General features: G+C 30.9%; 1 protein-coding gene across 1 annotated transcript in view; it reads right to left on the bottom strand.

The window, feature by feature from the left end:
- Positions 1 to 24,585, bottom strand: part of LOC127732184 (xylose isomerase-like) — a 60,761-nt gene continuing 36,176 nt past the window's right edge. The window contains exons 13-15 of the mRNA XM_052241255.1: positions 2,774 to 2,853; positions 2,393 to 2,467; positions 1 to 199 (exon numbers count right to left, since the gene is read on the bottom strand). Of these exons, the coding sequence (XP_052097215.1) occupies positions 116 to 199; positions 2,393 to 2,467; positions 2,774 to 2,853 (239 nt within the window). The 3' untranslated portion in view covers positions 1 to 115. The remainder of the gene's footprint in view (positions 200 to 2,392; positions 2,468 to 2,773; positions 2,854 to 24,585) is intronic.

Here is a 24,585-nt window from a genome sequence, read left to right as displayed (position 1 = left end):
TAATGAATTTTACATTTTAATAAAACGAATCCTATCATGAACAAACTGCTACAGAATTAAGTATCTAAATCAATCTTCAGATATCTACTAAAACATCTAAATTAAACATTGTTCTTCACATGTAAGAATTGAGCATTGATTCATAGTGTTCTTGTCGGCCTGAGGCAACTTCTGGTTCTCCTTTCTTCATTATATATTCCTAAAAAGAAAATATATAATAATTTAAATACAATACACCAAACCGTTATGTATAGTAGTCACTACTTAAACAGAAGCGGTACATGTATAATATTTTATCGTGTAAACAGACGCCTGATTGAAATTGAGATATTTTACAGTCGTGGGAACAAACGCCTTAAATCGTGGTGTTATTATATTTAATATTGGAGCAGACGCCTTAAACGGAGGCATTTTATTCTACAGCAGTAATGATCCCCGTAAACAGAGGGCAAAACATTTAATGTAGTAACAGACACATTAAGTAGAGGACCCTTTAAATGAGGAGTTAAATCATATTTCACCGTGCTATGTCCTTAAACAAATAGGTCATGATATTTTACCTTGGAAATTGACTCGTTATAATATGTTACCGCGGTAGAAGGAATTGACTTAAAAATATTTTAAGATAAATAAGAACATCAATCTGGAAGAGAATCAATTTTGCTTTAACCGCTTTGTTCTAGTGAAAATCTGGGTAAGTGTGAAAACTATTCCAGGAAACACTATTTCCCACAGATTTCCCTTGAGTGATAACTCTCTGATCTTGAAGGTTGCTGCTTACACAATCATTTTTGGTAATAGCAGATTGAAACTAATGACCGACTTTAAACTGTCAATTCCAAGGAGCAGTATGTATATTAGATAAGAAAAAAACCGACAATAACTCTGTAATTGCGCGCATAATCCATTGTGAATAGTTATAAAAATGCAAACCTTTACACACTGTTTTAGCCATACATGTATGATGGCGGTACTTACACATGGAACTACGCAGTGCAAAAAGGTTTTGGCGATATAACATACCTGATTTTCTTTATGTTTTTTTTTTGTAAAGTCTGATTCTTTAGATGAGATCAAAGAATAATTGGCTTTGTCATGAATTGTTATAAGTAACAACAAACGGTATCAATGTTACTGCAACAGATGCGCATTTCGACAATTAATGTCTTTTCAGTGATGCTCGAGGCCAAGAATATTTGAAAATTCGAAACCTAATACAAAGAGCTAATTAAACAAAAAGGCTCTTCTTTTTCTTTGTAACTTTCTATTGTATTTCCTAACATCTTAAGAACATGCAATATTGCCTACTACTTACAATAACTTATTATTGTTACTATGTTTATTATTATTCTTTTGCTTATTATCATTACTATGTTTGATGTGAATTGATAAATACATATACTGTTGTTTGTCTCTTTGTCGTTTTTCGTTTCGTGCCATGGCGTTGTCAGTTTAAACTCGATTTATGAGTTTGAATATCTTCTTGACTTCTCTCGGCTCTCTTTTAAAGTAACATTAGAAATCTGACAGAACATGCAGAATACAGAGTATTGGCATATTATTATATAATACATTTGACGTATTTCGATACCATCTTATTTAAGGACTAGACAACTTGGATTGTTGGGCCAGTCAACAGTCATGGCAACAAAATAAAACAGTTGAATAATGTATTGAGTATATTAGTGAAAAGTAGTATTTGAAAAATGACATGACTTAAGTTTAGGTCATATAGATAGTTAAAGTATCTCGATAGGCTACTTGAAAAACAGGAGTGATCGCAAAGTGTGGTATGAAGTATTTGATTATGAAAATTTGTTTCATGTTAAAGTAGTGTGTTTGGATTAAACAATATCAAGAATCTAGAAATGACTTACACTTAGTCATATACATTGTAGTCCACTTGTTACTTACAAGATTAAAGAGATCTTATATTTGCAGCTATCACTCGTTTAATTGATGTAAATTTACTTCATTCACAAATTTATATTCATTAAATAAAACATACTTTAAAAATCTACTTACTGAAAATCTGAAGTTGCACATTATTAAAGTATGGTGCCAATATTTTGTCTTATACAAATTATGATTTAGCATTATATGAAATATCAACGATAACCACACCAATGGTAAACGGACGAATTATGGAGCAATCCTTACTTGAATTTTACAAATGTCTGATTCAGTAATGTACAACAGTGTTGGAATACTATAGATCCAAATTCTACGATCCTAGGCCTAGAAACATCAAGCTAATATTATATGAAAGTATAAATATTTATTCGAGTATATACTATGAGCATGATTAAACGTGATATATTCCGTCCATTGCATCTCCCCCGATATTAGATTAATGACGCCATTCTATATCCCATAAACATATTTTAATTACCTCTAATTCTTCCAACGACGTTTGAACTTTATTAATTTTCTTTCCAACACCTGTGTCATAGCTGCTATATCTTTCCTGCAACATAAATCGAAAGGGAGTATTACTTTTTATATTTAATACTAATAAGTCATAGTATACCAGTAATAACACATGATGTATGGATAGATAGGAAATAATTCAACCTTAAGCAGAAGGGAATAGTACATTACGCTTTCTAACGTATTACATTTTTGTATATACGTAATTTAGAAAAAAAAATCATTCGTTGGGGATAAAGTAGCTTATCGTTGTAGGAATGATGGGTCAATATCAATATATAGAACATGTTTTTGAAAAACTAGTCCTATTCGTTTGGCGATAAATGTTATACATAACTATTACCTTGACTTGTCTAGGAATAACTCCATCTGTTAAAATTTTGGCAGCTATTTCCAGTCCCCTTGCAAATGTATCCATTGCACCTTCAATGACATAATATGCAATAATTTTTGTTTTGATGACAGCTTAAAAGCCCAGTTTACATTGACATATACAAAGTTAGGAGCCTATAATTCAGAAACAGTCGGTGTTTCTATTTTTTGGTCGTTTTCATTGTAATTAGCTAAAGTAAAATCTTTATTTGTTTCCTTTAATTACATTCAATGGATGTTGCCTTTTCGATTTTAAGAGCTTGTCTTAAAGTATTGATGGACAATCTGTACAAAGTCAATTAAATATCTAGATGTAGTAATTGCACATCATACCTATAATTTCTAAAAAATATAGCCTATATTTTCAGTTTTACTCTAAAGGTAAGTCAGATTCCCTTTAACCAAAATATTTAATAAAAAAGTAGTTTTGTAATAAACTAATATTAAATCTGTACCTATTTACACCACTGGGTCGATGCCACTGCTGGTGGACGTTTCGTCCCCGAGGGTATCACCAGCCCAGTAGTCAGCACTTCGGTGTTGACATGAATATCAATTATATGGTCATTTTTATAAATTTACTGTTTGCAAACTTATGAATTATTCGAAATACTAAGGATTTTCTTATCCCAGGCATAGATTACCTTAGCCGTATTTGGCACAACTTTTTGGAATTTTTGGTATTCAATGGTATTCAACTTTATACTTGTTTGGCTTTTTAACAATTTTGATCTGAGCGTCACTGATGAGTCTTATGCAGACGAAACGCGCGTCTGGCGAATCAAATTATAAGCCTGGTACCTTTGATAACTATTATCACAAGTAATAGCTTTTCTAAAAAGCTAGCCGTCTTTAGCTAATGAAAGTGGAATATGTTTTCGCTTTGAAGTTTAATTCATTCAGAATAGCCTTGTATATAATTTGTAGTGGATTATAAAACTTATAAAAGGTTTATACAATTTTTAAGATTTACCAATATCTTTTTGGGGGGAATGTATTTACACAGGAAACGGAGGGGTACTGTCCTATTCATCTGCGTTTGTACCTTTTTAACGATTTTTTTATTTTTCAAACAGATATATATGTTGTTCGTTTACTTTTTCTTTGGTTATTTGTTTATTTCTTTGTCTTAGAAAAGTATGACCGCTTCCACCTGAATGTTTTTCATTCATAATAGGCATCGAAAAGTGCAAGGAATGAAGCGTATTAAAATTTAAACATATAAGAACACAAATGATTTATTTCAAACGGTATCTCACATCTTTTAAAAATGATCCTTAAAATGTAAAGCTTTACATATGTATGGTCTTGTTTTTTTTAATACCTTGTCTATTCATTGTAGTTGGACTGCAATGTGGAATGCCCAACGCCTGTTTTTCTATATTTGAATAATGGGTATTCTTACAATTAAATGTTTCTCTTTTGATATTATTTGGTTTTATTTTCACTTTTGAAAAAAAAATACTCAAAAAGGTGATGTGTTATACAAGACCTATTGTAAGCGATTGAAATTCAAAAGATAGTAGTTTCGCCATTCTTTTTCAAATTATCATATTATTATAAGATCATTTGCTATTAAGAAGGTGATAAGTTCTGCAATGCTATTTTAGATTCACTATGAGGCCATCAACATAATAGAATCAAAAAAATTTACCAAAAAACTTTATTAAGCATGCATTTTGATACTGTATCGTTTGTTATTGTTTTACTTGTGCATGTCTTCATATTTATTTACTAATTACCATTTAATGTTGGGTGACGAATAAGGCCCTTATCGTACTTGCCCTTCAAAGCTTGGCATACTGGATTGACATATAACATTTTTTGGAGACTGGTCGTATGTTGATATATAAATGTCTTTTTTTTTATTATGATCATAGTATATGTATGTTTATAAAGTATTTTTTTTATGTTTTTTATACTAATAAATGATTAACTTTTTAAATCAACTTTACACTTTTGCACTGATAGCAGCAATCGCAGGCGAGACACAGGGTTCCGCGGAACCCCTTACGATTTTTTTGCTATTAAGATATTTTTTGACAAACGGGACGATTTCAATTTTATTATTCGGTATTCAAGAGCTTGCAGCTCCTACTCAGACTTTGTAAAACGTCACCAGTGAGCAGAAAGTTGATGAACAAGGGGTATGTCAAAGAACGTCTCGTCCTTTTTCTAAAAAAGTTCATCGGAAGGTACCAAGACCTTGTTGATGAATATTCCGTATCAACTTCACAAATAATACACGATGGTCTTGAAGTATAGATTCTGCGTACTGACGTTGTTTATCATCTTAATAACGTGTTATAGTATTCTTTTATTTGTCTTTGTTAATATTACTTTTACTGTTAAGTCTGTTTTTTAGATATCCATTTGACGTGACTATATACTTATGTATCCCGTCATACTTTGAACGACAAAATTATTTTATTTATCATATTACTATTACTGTTAAGTCTGTTTTTTGTGATAAACATTTGACGTGACTCTGTACTTATGTATCCCGTCAGACTTTGAACAACAAAATTATTTTATTTATTAATATTACTTTTACTGTTAAGTCTGTTTTTTGTGATATCCATTTGACGTGACTCTCTACTTATGTATCCCGTCATACTTTGAACGACAAAGTTATTTTATGTCTACTAGTGCGAATTTCAAACGCGCGATTTTACGCCAGTACTTAAAACCTTCCATCCTTTATGGGTGGATTTTACAAAGATAAATAAAATCGTATAATAAAAAAGCATAATGAGGATGTTAAATTTGATGTATGCCTTTTTGTACTCTTCGTTACATTTGTTTGTTTTTTTAGTGATTAAGATGATTACACAATGTTGACTGCTGTACACCTATTTTTGACATTTTTACCTATTGTGTCTGTTTGTTTTGTTCACGCATCGTTGTCAATATAATGGAATTTGATGCGACTGTCATACAAGTGAGAGGTTTAGCTAGCTATAAAACCACGTTCAATCCACCATTTTCTACATAAGAAAATGCCTGTACCAAGTCAGGAATATGACAGTTGTTATCCATGTGTTTGATGTGTTTGAGCTTTTGATTTTGCCATTTGATTAGGACTTATATCTAGAAATTGACTATAAGGGTCGGTTGAAAACAAAACTTTACGACAAAAGAGATGATTTCAGTTTCCCGATTGTGACCTTTTCATTTTTAAACCAAGAGTTCCAAATAGTGCAGTTGAAATCATCACTTCGTAAATTTTACGGACGCCATCACGAGTTGGTTGCCCGTTATGGAATATCCGTTTCACAGATGATATCGGATATGTTCCTTATGTCGTTACTACCATCCCGTTCCCTTATCACGAATGTGACCTACCGAATTAGACTATTTACCGGCTTTGTAATAACATGAGCAACAAGACGGGTGCCACATGTGGAGGAGGATCTGCTTACCCTTCCGGAGTACATGAGATCACCCCTAGTTTTTGTTGGGGCTCGTGTTGCTGTTGTACCCCTATTTGTGACATTTTTACCTATTGTGTCTGTATGTTTTGTTCACACATCGTTGTCAATATAATGGAAATTGATGCGACTGTCATACATGTGAGAGGTTTAGCTAGCTTTAAAACCAGGTTTAATCCACCAATTACTACATAAAAAAATGCCTGTACCAAGTCAGGAATATGACATTGTTATCCATTCGTTTGATGTGTTTGAGCTTTTGATTTTGCCATTTGATTAGGAACTTTCCTTTTAGAATTTTCCTTGAAGTTCAGTTTTTTTGTGATTTTACTTTTTACATGGATTCACAACTATGCTACATATTGAATCTAGACTTGGGAGGATAAAAAACTTAAAATAATGTAATGACATGTCTATTGTAAAAGACCGTATGTTGAACTTTAGAAGTATATTGTTTGTTTGTTTTTTTGTTTAATTGGGTTGCTTTCTAAATACATTATGTATACTTCACATCTCCTTTTGAATCATGCATAAATATTTAATATTGCTTAAAATATGCTAGCATACATGTATAATTGCTTTACTCGTCTGTGAGTAGCTTTTTTATTCTTCTTATATTCCCCTTTGGAATTGTTTTTTGTCTTCTGTTCTTCAACGTCTGCTATCTTGATAGGAAGAGATAGGTAGAGGGGTATGTGGAGGGGGCACGTATTATAATGAGTGGAAGCAGATGAGCCGCTGGTAGAGAAATTTAGGTGAAATATATAAGAAGGTTGATGATTGTGAATCTGAAACTAATCAGATGTCGATATTTTTTACAGATGCAATTAAAATTACTGTCGTTAATGCTTAAGACAATTTGTCAACTCTATTTATCTCACTATGAAAAGCGTAACAATGATAGCTATATATATTATATGTAGGTATAATTATTGTAAAAAAGTATGACTCTTCTGTTATTCAAAATATATGAAAAGGGTGGGATATTGGATGTCTCAGCTAGTCATCCCTACCATAAAAAGGTCGAAGTGCCGCCGCCCCCTGAGATAAAGATTCCATTGTAAACTAATATTAATTGAAAATACCGGTAAATGATTTGGATATCTCCGTTTTTAATGTTTTTGCTGCCTTTTGATTATCTTACTAAGAAATAATATCTATAACCAAAAGAAAAAAGCAGGCGCGGTGTTATCCTATGTTTTCGTGTATAAACCGTAAGGCGACTGGATTGAATGTGAAATAATCACGTGTGTGTTTACAAATTTTAGGAGTTTCGGCTATTTATAGATAAGTGTTACCTGTGTACCGATATGCATGATTGGTAAACAGGCAAAATCTAATTGCTAAAATAAAGAGTTCAAATCACACACTCGGCCCAAGACCACAATTAATGATCCCGCTTTTCGTTGTCCACGAATATAGTTCCTTTTAATTAGAGTGTATTTTTTCTTAATTTTTTTCCTTTCCCTTCCTCACTCATTTCTTAGTTTTTTTTGGGTGGAAATAAAAGAAGAGAGGTGAAATAATCTTTTGGATGTTGTATTTTAACTGATTTTGATATGGAAAGAGTGATTAGGCCAGGTGCAAAAAGGTGATATTTACAGTTTTCGGAACATCTCTTGACTTGTCCATAGGGGTATGGATGTGTATTGGCTAAATTTGTAAGAGTCATTGGTTCAATCTTTCTGAATTTTGGATATATTTTTGGACTAGTACTATACATTATACACACAAAAGATTTGACAAAAATGCAAGGTGCAATTTTTTTAATGAAACAAAACGTTATAAAGAACTAATAGGGGAATTTAATTGTGGTCTGTGGCCTAAGAGGTGAATTCAGGAAATATTGAATTTGTACTTTGACAACTTCCCTGAATGATCTATTGGTATTAATTTGTCAAACTACATGAGAATAAATGATTTCCACTTTTATTTGATAGAAATTTTGTAAAAAAGTGACATTTCAGCCTACATGCCCAAAATTGAACTTTTTCAGTTGTTTCAATATTTTTACAAAAGTAGCATGCTTACTTTCTCTCTGACAGATTTTTCTGGTTTTCTATTTGTGTTTGTGATATCTAATGTAGATGTTTAACTCATTTTTGAACACTGAAGACAAAAAAAAGTAGATAAAATCAGAATAAGAGTGCAAAATGTGCTGCTTTAATGGTCTTAGTCTAACGGTCAGTATGAAGCAAGTGAAAAATGAGGTTCTATGCACATACAACTTGAATTCCTTTTAGCAGATTTCACTGAATCTGTATCAAAAGCACTTATTACTGGTTGTTTGACCTTGTCTGTTTCACAGACTACCTTTATTTTCTTTTGTTTGATAGCTAGTGGTTAAAATATTGGCCTTTTGAGGCTGAAATTTCATGCCGGTTTTAAAAAGTAAAGTAAATAACTTTGCATCAAATCATACTGTCTACATATATAGTTGAAAGTGACAGTCATGTTACATCCAGGCTCCATGTTTTATCATATCTAAACAAAGATTTGAGCAAAAAGAAGCATATCTCTATCTACCATATCATTTATATGCTTTTTAATATGCAAATGTGGGGAACGACCTAAATTTACAACCTGTTTTTTTAAGCTTGACATTGCTGAAGACCATTTTATTCACATGTGTTATGCTATTTGAAACTTATATTTCCATTAAAAGTACATTTATAACATGTAAAAGGTGTTTTTATAACTTAACAACTTCAGAAAATTGTGGTAAGTGAAAAATATTACATTTCATATAAGGCCTCGATTCATTTGAAAACCTCTATTTTTTGGCACAGGCTCATATAAAATTTACTTCTGGCCATTTTTTATAAGTCTGAAACATGAAGTATGCTATCTGTTGCTTTTAATAGGTGATAACTTATACATAGAAACATTAAAAAATGTAAGTTTTGGTATATTTTGGTTTTTAGAAGCCCAAATTTGATAGTTGAAATTGTTCTAATTCAACGCCACAATTCAGCACCCAAAGTTCAGATATAAAAAATGCCACATTTTTTATAATTGGTATCATATGGCTTTGAAACTTTGTAAACTGTTTTATAATACACTAAGCTTAAATCATGCCAAGTTTTATTAGAATTGGTCAAGTTTTAGACCCCTAATAGGCCCAAGACCACAATTAATGATCCCGCTTTTCGTTGTCCACGAATATAGTTCCTTTTAATTAGAGTGTATTTTTTCTTAATTTTTTTCCTTTCCCTTCCTCACTCATTTCTTAGTTTTTTTTGGGTGGAAATAAAAGAAGAGAGGTGAAATAATCTTTTGGATGTTGTATTTTAACTGATTTTGATATGGAAAGAGTGATTAGGCCAGGTGCAAAAAGGTGATATTTACAGTTTTCGGAACATCTCTTGACTTGTCCATAGGGGTATGGATGTGTATTGGCTAAATTTGTAAGAGTCATTGGTTCAATCTTTCTGAATTTTGGATATATTTTTGGACTAGTACTATACATTATACACACAAAAGATTTGACAAAAATGCAAGGTGCAATTTTTTTAATGAAACAAAACGTTATAAAGAACTAATAGGGGAATTTAATTGTGGTCTGTGGCCTAAGAGGTGAATTCAGGAAATATTGAATTTGTACTTTGACAACTTCCCTGAATGATCTATTGGTATTAATTTGTCAAACTACATGAGAATAAATGATTTCCACTTTTATTTGATAGAAATTTTGTAAAAAAGTGACATTTCAGCCTACATGCCCAAAATTGAACTTTTTCAGTTGTTTCAATATTTTTACAAAAGTAGCATGCTTACTTTCTCTCTGACAGATTTTTCTGGTTTTCTATTTGTGTTTGTGATATCTAATGTAGATGTTTAACTCATTTTTGAACACTGAAGACAAAAAAAAGTAGATAAAATCAGAATAAGAGTGCAAAATGTGCTGCTTTAATGGTCTTAGTCTAACGGTCAGTATGAAGCAAGTGAAAAATGAGGTTCTATGCACATACAACTTGAATTCCTTTTAGCAGATTTCACTGAATCTGTATCAAAAGCACTTATTACTGGTTGTTTGACCTTGTCTGTTTCACAGACTACCTTTATTTTCTTTTGTTTGATAGCTAGTGGTTAAAATATTGGCCTTTTGAGGCTGAAATTTCATGCCGGTTTTAAAAAGTAAAGTAAATAACTTTGCATCAAATCATACTGTCTACATATATAGTTGAAAGTGACAGTCATGTTACATCCAGGCTCCATGTTTTATCATATCTAAACAAAGATTTGAGCAAAAAGAAGCATATTTCTATCTACCATATCATTTATATGCTTTTTAATATGCAAATGTGGGGAACGACCTAAATTTACAACCTGTTTTTTTAAGCTTGACATTGCTGAAGACCATTTTATTCACATGTGTTATGCTATTTGAAACTTATATTTCCATTAAAAGTACATTTATAACATGTAAAAGGTGTTTTTATAACTTAACAACTTCAGAAAATTGTGGTAAGTGAAAAATATTACATTTCATATAAGGCCTCGATTCATTTGAAAACCTCTATTTTTTGGCACAGGCTCATATAAAATTTACTTCTGGCCATTTTTTATAAGTCTGAAACATGAAGTATGCTATCTGTTGCTTTTAATAGGTGATAACTTATACATAGAAACATTAAAAAATGTAAGTTTTGGTATATTTTGGTTTTTAGAAGCCCAAATTTGATAGTTGAAATTGTTCTAATTCAACGCCACAATTCAGCACCCAAAGTTCAGATATAAAAAATGCCACATTTTTTATAATTGGTATCATATGGCTTTGAAACTTTGTAAACTGTTTTATAATACACTAAGCTTAAATCATGCCAAGTTTTATTAGAATTGGTCAAGTTTTAGACCCCTAATAGGCCCAAGACCACAATTAATGATCCCGCTTTTCGTTGTCCACGAATATAGTTCCTTTTAATTAGAGTGTATTTTTTCTTAATTTTTTTCCTTTCCCTTCCTCACTCATTTCTTAGTTTTTTTTGGGTGGAAATAAAAGAAGAGAGGTGAAATAATCTTTTGGATGTTGTATTTTAACTGATTTTGATATGGAAAGAGTGATTAGGCCAGGTGCAAAAAGGTGATATTTACAGTTTTCGGAACATCTCTTGACTTGTCCATAGGGGTATGGATGTGTATTGGCTAAATTTGTAAGAGTCATTGGTTCAATCTTTCTGAATTTTGGATATATTTTTGGACTAGTACTATACATTATACACACAAAAGATTTGACAAAAATGCAAGGTGCAATTTTTTTAATGAAACAAAACGTTATAAAGAACTAATAGGGGAATTTAATTGTGGTCTGTGGCCTAAGAGGTGAATTCAGGAAATATTGAATTTGTACTTTGACAACTTCCCTGAATGATCTATTGGTATTAATTTGTCAAACTACATGAGAATAAATGATTTCCACTTTTATTTGATAGAAATTTTGTAAAAAAGTGACATTTCAGCCTACATGCCCAAAATTGAACTTTTTCAGTTGTTTCAATATTTTTACAAAAGTAGCATGCTTACTTTCTCTCTGACAGATTTTTCTGGTTTTCTATTTGTGTTTGTGATATCTAATGTAGATGTTTAACTCATTTTTGAACACTGAAGACAAAAAAAAGTAGATAAAATCAGAATAAGAGTGCAAAATGTGCTGCTTTAATGGTCTTAGTCTAACGGTCAGTATGAAGCAAGTGAAAAATGAGGTTCTATGCACATACAACTTGAATTCCTTTTAGCAGATTTCACTGAATCTGTATCAAAAGCACTTATTACTGGTTGTTTGACCTTGTCTGTTTCACAGACTACCTTTATTTTCTTTTGTTTGATAGCTAGTGGTTAAAATATTGGCCTTTTGAGGCTGAAATTTCATGCCGGTTTTAAAAAGTAAAGTAAATAACTTTGCATCAAATCATACTGTCTACATATATAGTTGAAAGTGACAGTCATGTTACATCCAGGCTCCATGTTTTATCATATCTAAACAAAGATTTGAGCAAAAAGAAGCATATCTCTATCTACCATATCATTTATATGCTTTTTAATATGCAAATGTGGGGAACGACCTAAATTTACAACCTGTTTTTTTAAGCTTGACATTGCTGAAGACCATTTTATTCACATGTGTTATGCTATTTGAAACTTATATTTCCATTAAAAGTACATTTATAACATGTAAAAGGTGTTTTTATAACTTAACAACTTCAGAAAATTGTGGTAAGTGAAAAATATTACATTTCATATAAGGCCTCGATTCATTTGAAAACCTCTATTTTTTGGCACAGGCTCATATAAAATTTACTTCTGGCCATTTTTTATAAGTCTGAAACATGAAGTATGCTATCTGTTGCTTTTAATAGGTGATAACTTATACATAGAAACATTAAAAAATGTAAGTTTTGGTATATTTTGGTTTTTAGAAGCCCAAATTTGATAGTTGAAATTGTTCTAATTCAACGCCACAATTCAGCACCCAAAGTTCAGATATAAAAAATGCCACATTTTTTATAATTGGTATCATATGGCTTTGAAACTTTGTAAACTGTTTTATAATACACTAAGCTTAAATCATGCCAAGTTTTATTAGAATTGGTCAAGTTTTAGACCCCTAATAGGCCCAAGACCACAATTAATGATCCCGCTTTTCGTTGTCCACGAATATAGTTCCTTTTAATTAGAGTGTATTTTTTCTTAATTTTTTTCCTTTCCCTTCCTCACTCATTTCTTAGTTTTTTTTGGGTGGAAATAAAAGAAGAGAGGTGAAATAATCTTTTGGATGTTGTATTTTAACTGATTTTGATATGGAAAGAGTGATTAGGCCAGGTGCAAAAAGGTGATATTTACAGTTTTCGGAACATCTCTTGACTTGTCCATAGGGGTATGGATGTGTATTGGCTAAATTTGTAAGAGTCATTGGTTCAATCTTTCTGAATTTTGGATATATTTTTGGACTAGTACTATACATTATACACACAAAAGATTTGACAAAAATGCAAGGTGCAATTTTTTTAATGAAACAAAACGTTATAAAGAACTAATAGGGGAATTTAATTGTGGTCTGTGGCCTAAGAGGTGAATTCAGGAAATATTGAATTTGTACTTTGACAACTTCCCTGAATGATCTATTGGTATTAATTTGTCAAACTACATGAGAATAAATGATTTCCACTTTTATTTGATAGAAATTTTGTAAAAAAGTGACATTTCAGCCTACATGCCCAAAATTGAACTTTTTCAGTTGTTTCAATATTTTTACAAAAGTAGCATGCTTACTTTCTCTCTGACAGATTTTTCTGGTTTTCTATTTGTGTTTGTGATATCTAATGTAGATGTTTAACTCATTTTTGAACACTGAAGACAAAAAAAAGTAGATAAAATCAGAATAAGAGTGCAAAATGTGCTGCTTTAATGGTCTTAGTCTAACGGTCAGTATGAAGCAAGTGAAAAATGAGGTTCTATGCACATACAACTTGAATTCCTTTTAGCAGATTTCACTGAATCTGTATCAAAAGCACTTATTACTGGTTGTTTGACCTTGTCTGTTTCACAGACTACCTTTATTTTCTTTTGTTTGATAGCTAGTGGTTAAAATATTGGCCTTTTGAGGCTGAAATTTCATGCCGGTTTTAAAAAGTAAAGTAAATAACTTTGCATCAAATCATACTGTCTACATATATAGTTGAAAGTGACAGTCATGTTACATCCAGGCTCCATGTTTTATCATATCTAAACAAAGATTTGAGCAAAAAGAAGCATATTTCTATCTACCATATCATTTATATGCTTTTTAATATGCAAATGTGGGGAACGACCTAAATTTACAACCTGTTTTTTTAAGCTTGACATTGCTGAAGACCATTTTATTCACATGTGTTATGCTATTTGAAACTTATATTTCCATTAAAAGTACATTTATAACATGTAAAAGGTGTTTTTATAACTTAACAACTTCAGAAAATTGTGGTAAGTGAAAAATATTACATTTCATATAAGGCCTCGATTCATTTGAAAACCTCTATTTTTTGGCACAGGCTCATATAAAATTTACTTCTGGCCATTTTTTATAAGTCTGAAACATGAAGTATGCTATCTGTTGCTTTTAATAGGTGATAACTTATACATAGAAACATTAAAAAATGTAAGTTTTGGTATATTTTGGTTTTTAGAAGCCCAAATTTGATAGTTGAAATTGTTCTAATTCAACGCCACAATTCAGCACCCAAAGTTCAGATATAAAAAATGCCACATTTTTTATAATTGGTATCATATGGCTTTGAAACTTTGTAAACTGTTTTATAATACACTAAGCTTAAATCATGCCAAGTTTTATTAGAATTGGTCAAGTTTTAGACCCCTAAGAGGTGAATTCAGGAAATATTGAATTTGTACTTTGACAACTTCCCTGAATTTTTATTGGTATTAATTTGTCAAACTACATGAGAATAAATGATTTCCACTTTTATTTGATAGAAATTTTGTAAAAAAGTGACATTTCAGCCTACATGCCCAAAATTGAACTTTTTCAGTTGTTTCAATATTTTTACAAAAGTAGCATGCTTACTTTCTCTCTGACAGATTTTTCTGGTTTTCTATTTGTGTTTGTGATATCTAATGTAGATGTTTAACTCATTTTTGAACACTGAAGACAAAAAAAAGTAGATAAAATCAGAATAAGAGTGCAAAATGTGCTGCTTTAATGGTCTTAGTCTAACGGTCAGTATGAAGCAAGTGAAAAATGAGGTTCTATGCACATACAACTTGAATTCCTTTTAGCAGATTTCACTGAATCTGTATCAAAAGCACTTATTACTGGTTGTTTGACCTTGTCTGTTTCACAGACTACCTTTATTTTCTTTTGTTTGATAGCTAGTGGTTAAAATATTGGCCTTTTGAGGCTGAAATTTCATGCCGGTTTTAAAAAGTAAAGTAAATAACTTTGCATCAAATCATACTGTCTACATATATAGTTGAAAGTGACAGTCATGTTACATCCAGGCTCCATGTTTTATCATATCTAAACAAAGATTTGAGCAAAAAGAAGCATATTTCTATCTACCATATCATTTATATGCTTTTTAATATGCAAATGTGGGGAACGACCTAAATTTACAACCTGTTTTTTTAAGCTTGACATTGCTGAAGACCATTTTATTCACATGTGTTATGCTATTTGAAACTTATATTTCCATTAAAAGTACATTTATAACATGTAAAAGGTGTTTTTATAACTTAACAACTTCAGAAAATTGTGGTAAGTGAAAAATATTACATTTCATATAAGGCCTCGATTCATTTGAAAACCTCTATTTTTTGGCACAGGCTCATATAAAATTTACTTCTGGCCATTTTTTATAAGTCTGAAACATGAAGTATGCTATCTGTTGCTTTTAATAGGTGATAACTTATACATAGAAACATTAAAAAATGTAAGTTTTGGTATATTTTGGTTTTTAGAAGCCCAAATTTGATAGTTGAAATTGTTCTAATTCAACGCCACAATTCAGCACCCAAAGTTCAGATATAAAAAATGCCACATTTTTTATAATTGGTATCATATGGCTTTGAAACTTTGTAAACTGTTTTATAATACACTAAGCTTAAATCATGCCAAGTTTTATTAGAATTGGTCAAGTTTTAGACCCCTAATAGGCCCAAGACCACAATTAATGATCCCGCTTTTCGTTGTCCACGAATATAGTTCCTTTTAATTAGAGTGTATTTTTTCTTAATTTTTTTCCTTTCCCTTCCTCACTCATTTCTTAGTTTTTTTTGGGTGGAAATAAAAGAAGAGAGGTGAAATAATCTTTTGAATGTTGTATTTTAACTGATTTTGATATGGAAAGAGTGATTAGGCCAGGTGCAAAAAGGTGATATTTACAGTTTTCGGAACATCTCTTGACTTGTCCATAGGGGTATGGATGTGTATTGGCTAAATTTGTAAGAGTCATTGGTTCAATCTTTCTGAATTTTGGATATATTTTTGGACTAGTACTATACATTATACACACAAAAGATTTGACAAAAATGCAAGGTGCAATTTTTTTAATGAAACAAAACGTTATAAAGAACTAATAGGGGAATTTAATTGTGGTCTGTGGCCTAAGAGGTGAATTCAGGAAATATTGAATTTGTACTTTGACAACTTCCCTGAATTTTTATTGGTATTAATTTGTCAAACTACATGAGAATAAATGATTTCCACTTTTATTTGATAGAAATTTTGTAAAAAAGTGACATTTCAGCCTACATGCCCAAAATTGAACTTTTTCAGTTGTTTCAATATTTTTACAAAAGTAGCATGCTTACTTTCTCTCTGACAGATTTTTCTGGTTTTCTATTTGTGTTTGTGATATCTAATGTAGATGTTTAACTCATTTTTGAACACTGAAGACAAAAAAAAGTAGATAAAATCAGAATAAGAGTGCAAAATGTGCTGCTTTAATGGTCTTAGTCTAACGGTCAGTATGAAGCAAGTGAAAAATGAGGTTCTATGCACATACAACTTGAATTCCTTTTAGCAGATTTCACTGAATCTGTATCAAAAGCACTTATTACTGGTTGTTTGACCTTGTCTGTTTCACAGACTACCTTTATTTTCTTTTGTTTGATAGCTAGTGGTTAAAATATTGGCCTTTTGAGGCTGAAATTTCATGCCGGTTTTAAAAAGTAAAGTAAATAACTTTGCATCAAATCATACTGTCTACATATATAGTTGAAAGTGACAGTCATGTTACATCCAGGCTCCATGTTTTATCATATCTAAACAAAGATTTGAGCAAAAAGAAGCATATCTCTATCTACCATATCATTTATATGCTTTTTAATATGCAAATGTGGGGAACGACCTAAATTTACAACCTGTTTTTTTAAGCTTGACATTGCTGAAGACCATTTTATTCACATGTGTTATGCTATTTGAAACTTATATTTCCATTAAAAGTACATTTATAACATGTAAAAGGTGTTTTTATAACTTAACAACTTCAGAAAATTGTGGTAAGTGAAAAATATTACATTTCATATAAGGCCTCGATTCATTTGAAAACCTCTATTTTTTGGCACAGGCTCATATAAAATTTACTTCTGGCCATTTTTTATAAGTCTGAAACATGAAGTATGCTATCTGTTGCTTTTAATAGGTGATAACTTATACATAGAAACATTAAAAAATGTAAGTTTTGGTATATTTTGGTTTTTAGAAGCCCAAATTTGATAGTTGAAATTGTTCTAATTCAACGCCACAATTCAGCACCCAAAGTTCAGATATAAAAAATGCCACATTTTTTATAATTGGTATCATATGGCTTTGAAACTTTGTAAACTGTTTTATAATACACTAAGCTTAAATCATGCCAAGTTTTATTAGAATTGGTCAAGTTTTAGACCCCTAATAGGCCCAAGACCACAATTAATGATCCCGCTTTTCGTTGTCCACGAATATAGTTCCTTTTAATTAGAGTGTATTTTTTCTTAATTTTTTTCCTTTCCCTTCCTCACTCATTTCTTAGTTTTTTTTGGGTGGAAATAAAAGAAGAGAGGTGAAATAATCTTTTGGATGTTGTATTTTAACTGATTTTGATATGGAAAGAGTGATTAGGCCAGGTGCAAAAAGGTGATATTTACAGTTTTCGGAACATCTCTTGACTTGTCCATAGGGGTATGGATGTGTATTGGCTAAATTTGTAAGAGTCATTGGTTCAATCTTTCTGAATTTTGGATATATTTTTGGACTAGTACTATACATTATACACACAAAAGATTTGACAAAAATGCAAGGTGCAATTTTTTTAATGAAACAAAACGTTATAAAGAACTAATAGGGGAATTTAATTGTGGTCTGTGGCCTAAGAGGTGAATTCAGGAAATATTGAATTTGTACTTTGACAACTTCCCTGAATGATCTATTGGTATTAATTTGTCAAACTACATGAGAATAAATGATTTCCACTTTTATTTGATAGAAATTTTGTAAAAAAGTGACATTTCAGCCTACATGCCCAAAATTGAACTTTTTCAGTTGTTTCAATATTTTTACAAAAGTAGCATGCTTACTTTCTCTCTGACAGATTTTTCTGGTTTTCTATTTGTGTTTGTGATATCTAATGTAGATGTTTAACTCATTTTTGAACACTGAAGACAAAAAAAAGTAGATAAAATCAGAATAAGAGTGCAAAATGTGCTGCTTTAATGGTCTTAGTCTAACGGTCAGTATGAAGCAAGTGAAAAATGAGGTTCTATGCACATACAACTTGAATTCCTTTTAGCAGATTTCACTGAATCTGTATCAAAAGCACTTATTACTGGTTGTTTGACCTTGTCTGTTTCACAGACTACCTTTATTTTCTTTTGTTTGATAGCTAGTGGTTAAAATATTGGCCTTTTGAGGCTGAAATTTCATGCCGGTTTTAAAAAGTAAAGTAAATAACTTTGCATCAAATCATACTGTCTACATATATAGTTGAAAGTGACAGTCATGTTACATCCAGGCTCCATGTTTTATCATATCTAAACAAAGATTTGAGCAAAAAGAAGCATATTTCTATCTACCATATCATTTATATGCTTTTTAATATGCAAATGTGGGGAACGACCTAAATTTACAACCTGTTTTTTTAAGCTTGACATTGCTGAAGACCATTTTATTCACATGTGTTATGCTATTTGAAACTTATATTTCCATTAAAAGTACATTTATAACATGTAAAAGGTGTTTTTATAACTTAACAACTTCAGAAAATTGTGGTAAGTGAAAAATATTACATTTCATATAAGGCCTCGATTCATTTGAAAACCTCTATTTTTTGGCACAGGCTCATATAAAATTTACTTCTGGCCATTTTTTATAAGTCTGAAACATGAAGTATGCTATCTGTTGCTTTTAATAGGTGATAACTTATACATAGAAACATTAAAAAATGTAAGTTTTGGTATATTTTGGTTTTTAGAAGCCCAAATTTGATAGTTGAAATTGTTCTAATTCAACGCCACAATTCAGCACCCAAAGTTCAGATATAAAAAATGCCACATTTTTTATAATTGGTATCATATGGCTTTGAAACTTTGTAAACTGTTTTATAATACACTAAGCTTAAATCATGCCAAGTTTTATTAGAATTGGTCAAGTTTTAGACCCCTAAGAGGTGAATTCAGGAAATATTGAATTTGTACTTTGACAACTTCCCTGAATTTTTATTGGTATTAATTTGTCAAACTACATGAGAATAAATGATTTCCACTTTTATTTGATAGAAATTTTGTAAAAAAGTGACATTTCAGCCTACATGCCCAAAATTGAACTTTTTCAGTTGTTTCAATATTTTTACAAAAGTAGCATGCTTACTTTCTCTCTGACAGATTTTTCTGGTTTTCTATTTGTGTTTGTGATATCTAATGTAGATGTTTAACTCATTTTTGAACACTGAAGACAAAAAAAAGTAGATAAAATCAGAATAAGAGTGCAAAATGTGCTGCTTTAATGGTCTTAGTCTAACGGTCAGTATGAAGCAAGTGAAAAATGAGGTTCTATGCACATACAACTTGAATTCCTTTTAGCAGATTTCACTGAATCTGTATCAAAAGCACTTATTACTGGTTGTTTGACCTTGTCTGTTTCACAGACTACCTTTATTTTCTTTTGTTTGATAGCTAGTGGTTAAAATATTGGCCTTTTGAGGCTGAAATTTCATGCCGGTTTTAAAAAGTAAAGTAAATAACTTTGCATCAAATCATACTGTCTACATATATAGTTGAAAGTGACAGTCATGTTACATCCAGGCTCCATGTTTTATCATATCTAAACAAAGATTTGAGCAAAAAGAAGCATATTTCTATCTACCATATCATTTATATGCTTTTTAATATGCAAATGTGGGGAACGACCTAAATTTACAACCTGTTTTTTTAAGCTTGACATTGCTGAAGACCATTTTATTCACATGTGTTATGCTATTTGAAACTTATATTTCCATTAAAAGTACATTTATAACATGTAAAAGGTGTTTTTATAACTTAACAACTTCAGAAAATTGTGGTAAGTGAAAAATATTACATTTCATATAAGGCCTCGATTCATTTGAAAACCTCTATTTTTTGGCACAGGCTCATATAAAATTTACTTCTGGCCATTTTTTATAAGTCTGAAACATGAAGTATGCTATCTGTTGCTTTTAATAGGTGATAACTTATACATAGAAACATTAAAAAATGTAAGTTTTGGTATATTTTGGTTTTTAGAAGCCCAAATTTGATAGTTGAAATTGTTCTAATTCAACGCCACAATTCAGCACCCAAAGTTCAGATATAAAAAATGCCACATTTTTTATAATTGGTATCATATGGCTTTGAAACTTTGTAAACTGTTTTATAATACACTAAGCTTAAATCATGCCAAGTTTTATTAGAATTGGTCAAGTTTTAGACCCCTAATAGGCCCAAGACCACAATTAATGATCCCGCTTTTCGTTGTCCACGAATATAGTTCCTTTTAATTAGAGTGTATTTTTTCTTAATTTTTTTCCTTTCCCTTCCTCACTCATTTCTTAGTTTTTTTTGGGTGGAAATAAAAGAAGAGAGGTGAAATAATCTTTTGAATGTTGTATTTTAACTGATTTTGATATGGAAAGAGTGATTAGGCCAGGTGCAAAAAGGTGATATTTACAGTTTTCGGAACATCTCTTGACTTGTCCATAGGGGTATGGATGTGTATTGGCTAAATTTGTAAGAGTCATTGGTTCAATCTTTCTGAATTTTGGATATATTTTTGGACTAGTACTATACATTATACACACAAAAGATTTGACAAAAATGCAAGGTGCAATTTTTTTAATGAAACAAAACGTTATAAAGAACTAATAGGGGAATTTAATTGTGGTCTGTGGCCTAAGAGGTGAATTCAGGAAATATTGAATTTGTACTTTGACAACTTCCCTGAATTTTTATTGGTATTAATTTGTCAAACTACATGAGAATAAATGATTTCCACTTTTATTTGATAGAAATTTTGTAAAAAAGTGACATTTCAGCCTACATGCCCAAAATTGAACTTTTTCAGTTGTTTCAATATTTTTACAAAAGTAGCATGCTTACTTTCTCTCTGACAGATTTTTCTGGTTTTCTATTTGTGTTTGTGATATCTAATGTAGATGTTTAACTCATTTTTGAACACTGAAGACAAAAAAAAGTAGATAAAATCAGAATAAGAGTGCAAAATGTGCTGCTTTAATGGTCTTAGTCTAACGGTCAGTATGAAGCAAGTGAAAAATGAGGTTCTATGCACATACAACTTGAATTCCTTTTAGCAGATTTCACTGAATCTGTATCAAAAGCACTTATTACTGGTTGTTTGACCTTGTCTGTTTCACAGACTACCTTTATTTTCTTTTGTTTGATAGCTAGTGGTTAAAATATTGGCCTTTTGAGGCTGAAATTTCATGCCGGTTTTAAAAAGTAAAGTAAATAACTTTGCATCAAATCATACTGTCTACATATATAGTTGAAAGTGACAGTCATGTTACATCCAGGCTCCATGTTTTATCATATCTAAACAAAGATTTGAGCAAAAAGAAGCATATCTCTATCTACCATATCATTTATATGCTTTTTAATATGCAAATGTGGGGAACGACCTAAATTTACAACCTGTTTTTTTAAGCTTGACATTGCTGAAGACCATTTTATTCACATGTGTTATGCTATTTGAAACTTATATTTCCATTAAAAGTACATTTATAACATGTAAAAGGTGTTTTTATAACTTAACAACTTCAGAAAATTGTGGTAAGTGAAAAATATTACATTTCATATAAGGCCTCGATTCATTTGAAAACCTCTATTTTTTGGCACAGGCTCATATAAAATTTACTTCTGGCCATTTTTTATAAGTCTGAAACATGAAGTATGCTATCTGTTGCTTTTAATAGGTGATAACTTATACATAGAAACATTAAAAAATGTAAGTTTTGGTATATTTTGGTTTTTAGAAGCCCAAATTTGATAGTTGAAATTGTTCTAATTCAACGCCACAATTCAGCACCCAAAGTTCAGATATAAAAAATGCCACATTTTTTATAATTGGTATCATATGGCTTTGAAACTTTGTAAACTGTTTTATAATACACTAAGCTTAAATCATGCCAAGTTTTATTAGAATTGGTCAAGTTTTAGACCCCTAATAGGCCCAAGACCACAATTAATGATCCCGCTTTTCGTTGTCCACGAATATAGTTCCTTTTAATTAGAGTGTATTTTTTCTTAATTTTTTTCCTTTCCCTTCCTCACTCATTTCTTAGTTTTTTTTGGGTGGAAATAAAAGAAGAGAGGTGAAATAATCTTTTGGATGTTGTATTTTAACTGATTTTGATATGGAAAGAGTGATTAGGCCAGGTGCAAAAAGGTGATATTTACAGTTTTCGGAACATCTCTTGACTTGTCCATAGGGGTATGGATGTGTATTGGCTAAATTTGTAAGAGTCATTGGTTCAATCTTTCTGAATTTTGGATATATTTTTGGACTAGTACTATACATTATACACACAAAAGATTTGACAAAAATGCAAGGTGCAATTTTTTTAATGAAACAAAACGTTATAAAGAACTAATAGGGGAATTTAATTGTGGTCTGTGGCCTAAGAGGTGAATTCAGGAAATATTGAATTTGTACTTTGACAACTTCCCTGAATGATCTATTGGTATTAATTTGTCAAACTACATGAGAATAAATGATTTCCACTTTTATTTGATAGAAATTTTGTAAAAAAGTGACATTTCAGCCTACATGCCCAAAATTGAACTTTTTCAGTTGTTTCAATATTTTTACAAAAGTAGCATGCTTACTTTCTCTCTGACAGATTTTTCTGGTTTTCTATTTGTGTTTGTGATATCTAATGTAGATGTTTAACTCATTTTTGAACACTGAAGACAAAAAAAAGTAGATAAAATCAGAATAAGAGTGCAAAATGTGCTGCTTTAATGGTCTTAGTCTAACGGTCAGTATGAAGCAAGTGAAAAATGAGGTTCTATGCACATACAACTTGAATTCCTTTTAGCAGATTTCACTGAATCTGTATCAAAAGCACTTATTACTGGTTGTTTGACCTTGTCTGTTTCACAGACTACCTTTATTTTCTTTTGTTTGATAGCTAGTGGTTAAAATATTGGCCTTTTGAGGCTGAAATTTCATGCCGGTTTTAAAAAGTAAAGTAAATAACTTTGCATCAAATCATACTGTCTACATATATAGTTGAAAGTGACAGTCATGTTACATCCAGGCTCCATGTTTTATCATATCTAAACAAAGATTTGAGCAAAAAGAAGCATATTTCTATCTACCATATCATTTATATGCTTTTTAATATGCAAATGTGGGGAACGACCTAAATTTACAACCTGTTTTTTTAAGCTTGACATTGCTGAAGACCATTTTATTCACATGTGTTATGCTATTTGAAACTTATATTTCCATTAAAAGTACATTTATAACATGTAAAAGGTGTTTTTATAACTTAACAACTTCAGAAAATTGTGGTAAGTGAAAAATATTACATTTCATATAAGGCCTCGATTCATTTGAAAACCTCTATTTTTTGGCACAGGCTCATATAAAATTTACTTCTGGCCATTTTTTATAAGTCTGAAACATGAAGTATGCTATCTGTTGCTTTTAATGGGTGATAACTTATACATAGAAACATTAAAAAATGTAAGTTTTGGTATATTTTGGTTTTTAGAAGCCCAAATTTGATAGTTGAAATTGTTCTAATTCAACGCCACAATTCAGCACCCAAAGTTCAGATATAAAAAATGCCACATTTTTTATAATTGGTATCATATGGCTTTGAAACTTTGTAAACTGTTTTATAATACACTAAGCTTAAATCATGCCAAGTTTTATTAGAATTGGTCAAGTTTTAGACCCCTAATAGGCCCAAGACCACAATTAATGATCCCGCTTTTCGTTGTCCACGAATATAGTTCCTTTTAATTAGAGTGTATTTTTTCTTAATTTTTTTCCTTTCCCTTCCTCACTCATTTCTTAGTTTTTTTTGGGTGGAAATAAAAGAAGAGAGGTGAAATAATCTTTTGGATGTTGTATTTTAACTGATTTTGATATGGAAAGAGTGATTAGGCCAGGTGCAAAAAGGTGATATTTACAGTTTTCGGAACATCTCTTGACTTGTCCATAGGGGTATGGATGTGTATTGGCTAAATTTGTAAGAGTCATTGGTTCAATCTTTCTGAATTTTGGATATATTTTTGGACTAGTACTATACATTATACACACAAAAGATTTGACAAAAATGCAAGGTGCAATTTTTTTAATGAAACAAAACGTTATAAAGAACTAATAGGGGAATTTAAT

This window comes from Mytilus californianus, unplaced genomic scaffold, assembly GCF_021869535.1.
Source record: "Mytilus californianus isolate M0D057914Y unplaced genomic scaffold, xbMytCali1.0.p SCAF_1, whole genome shotgun sequence".
Taxonomy (NCBI): Eukaryota; Metazoa; Mollusca; class Bivalvia; order Mytilida; family Mytilidae; genus Mytilus; species Mytilus californianus.
The sequence above is the reverse complement of the archived record's forward strand: the minus strand, read 5'-3'. Positions and strand labels throughout refer to the sequence as shown.